The 2066-nt window shown below is 35.3% G+C and overlaps 2 protein-coding genes across 4 annotated transcripts in view; one reads left to right on the top strand and one right to left on the bottom strand.

Annotated features, from left to right (window-relative positions):
• The window catches only part of B4GALT6 (beta-1,4-galactosyltransferase 6), a 73566-nt gene that overhangs the window by 36341 nt on the left and 35159 nt on the right, over positions 1 to 2066 (top strand). The gene's annotated exons all lie outside the window — the stretch shown is intronic.
• The window catches only part of LOC114057197 (transthyretin-like), a 7506-nt gene that overhangs the window by 2999 nt on the left and 2441 nt on the right, over positions 1 to 2066 (bottom strand). Inside the window, exon 3 of one of the 2 annotated variants that reach the window (XM_027883178.1) lies at positions 1972 to 2047. The exons of the other annotated variant lie outside the window; for it this stretch is intronic. Coding sequence (XP_027738979.1) covers positions 1972 to 2047 — 76 coding nt within the window. The remainder of the gene's footprint in view (positions 1 to 1971; positions 2048 to 2066) is intronic. 2 annotated transcript variants of the gene reach the window in all.

Raw genomic sequence — 2066 nt, 5'->3', positions numbered from 1 at the left:
AATTCCCTACGATTTGTATTGGCCAGTTAGTTTTCCATCCTCAACAAAGACATAGGTTGGTTTGGTTTGCAGGTGCTATCAGTGCTATCCAAAGCCCTAGTACTGGCTTGAAGCTCTACATTTTTGAAAACCAACCCATTTAGGGTTTCAGAAGCAATGTTGAATGCTGTCTGTCAGTCATGACTCTTTCTTTGAAACCTAGTTCTGTGAAATAAATTTTATAATACTAGTTTTTTATTCGGTAGGTTATCTGCAAATATCAGAGCTACCAGCATCTGATTTTAGTAGCTACTACCACTGTTTTGTGTTATAGCTGCCAGTTCTTTTTCTGAACGTATTTGATTCAAATTGCATCCAGAGGGGGAAAAAAAAAAAGTCATTGTCCAGAGCATTACTTATGATTTTTCCTTTAATATAGCTTATAATTGTGAAGTGATAGAACACCATTTGTATTTTACAAGATGCTCTGTAGTCAGTTATCAGAACTTTTTTATCCATTCAGTTGTCACTATTTTTCTTTGTCAGAGATGGATCATTGCTAGGTAACTGGTCACTTCTCTAATAAGCTTTCTCAGATAATGCCAAATATATCTTTAATTGAAAACATTTATTTCAGAATCTCTTGCTAGCATCCCATTATTTACCAATTATTAAGGCTGGAGGGGTTGATTTAGTATTAGCATGACTGTTGTTTATCTTGATGTTACTCTGCTCTTTGTTTCAAATATTAAGAATGTTTTTAAGGCTTCAGTCAACATCCAGCTGTTTAGATGAGTGTCTTCCTATAAAGTCTCTAAGTTCATATTTGAAGATAAGTAAACTGAACACTCTCTTACTGGAAAATATCAAGCATTTCCAGTGACAGAATATGCGTGAAGTTGTCTTCTCACTTGAGAGGTGTGAGGCAATTTAAGTAGGACAATGTAAATAGATTGCTTCCCCCACCTTGTACAATTATGTGTGGCCTTCGCTGTAGCTGTATTTTTCAAGAACACATATAGGAGCAGTGTCTGCCAGCCCACTGCACCATGACAGCAAAGAACCACTTATGTACAGTTCCTTGTGGAATTTCTAAAAATGCATCTGAGTCTGGGATCCCACTGTCAAAATTCCTGTGCTATGCCAGCTTTAGCCCTTAGGAGCCCTTTCTCACTTTTTTCCCCACTGTGAAATAGGCTGTTAATGTACCTGGAAAGGTCTCTGTTGAGACTTTGCAACTATCTTGAGGAGGTAAGTGTGGAAGTGGAATATTGCTTGTTGAATAAAGAATGTTCATTCTGTGTATCCCCTAAGAATTTTTTCAATTTCATTTGAGATTATACTTGCAATAAAAATTGGTTTTGAGTTTTTAAAGTGTTAATATATACATTTGAAATTCTACAATTAAATTTTTTTTCTAAGACGTGGCAGTGTTTAAATATCTGGAGATTCTTTTTGTTATTTGAGATGTGATTGCTTCTCTGTGGGGAAGAAGGTGAGAAAGCTTTATCCCCAAATGTTCTCCTTTTGGCCAAGTCCTTTGTCTTAAAGTAAAGAAGGCTATCAAATATGATGTGGGAAATATTCAAAACAGTTTCTTTTTAAAGCTGTGGTGTTGTATGAAGTGAAAATCCACTTAGAAAGAAAGAAAATAGCCAGTAAAGGCAGGATTCCCAATCAAAGTCTTGGTTTCAAACTATAAGTAATAAATCTTTGTAATGAAATTGAAGAAGAAGCAATGATTGAATCAAAGGATAGTTTAAAACATGTCCTTGTACTCATAGGAATTATAAAGCATTATAAAACCATTTTGGTAGTTGAAGCTGTAGTACATTTAAAAGGCGGTCTGCAGCAAATTAATTCAATAGTACGTTATCTTTCCTCTGAGCAAAAAAAAACCTCACGTTAGAATATGTGGAACTGGTCTTTCAACTATTTTGCCTCTTCCCATTGCCTTTCCTGTCTTTCACTCATTATTTTAGTATGACTTACTTTGAATTTAACAGTTCCCAAGATCCATCTGCGGCTTCTTTATATAACTTAACTGGAATATTTGAAGCTGGAGTTCCTCGGAGTGAATCCAGAAC

Source organism: Empidonax traillii, unplaced genomic scaffold, assembly GCF_003031625.1.
Source record: "Empidonax traillii isolate 1590-97213 ecotype Southwest subspecies unplaced genomic scaffold, ASM303162v1 scaffold119:size1479319, whole genome shotgun sequence".
NCBI lineage: Eukaryota > Metazoa > Chordata > Aves > Passeriformes > Tyrannidae > Empidonax > Empidonax traillii.
Note: the sequence above shows the minus strand (reverse complement) of the source record. Positions and strands in the feature narration are given on the sequence as shown.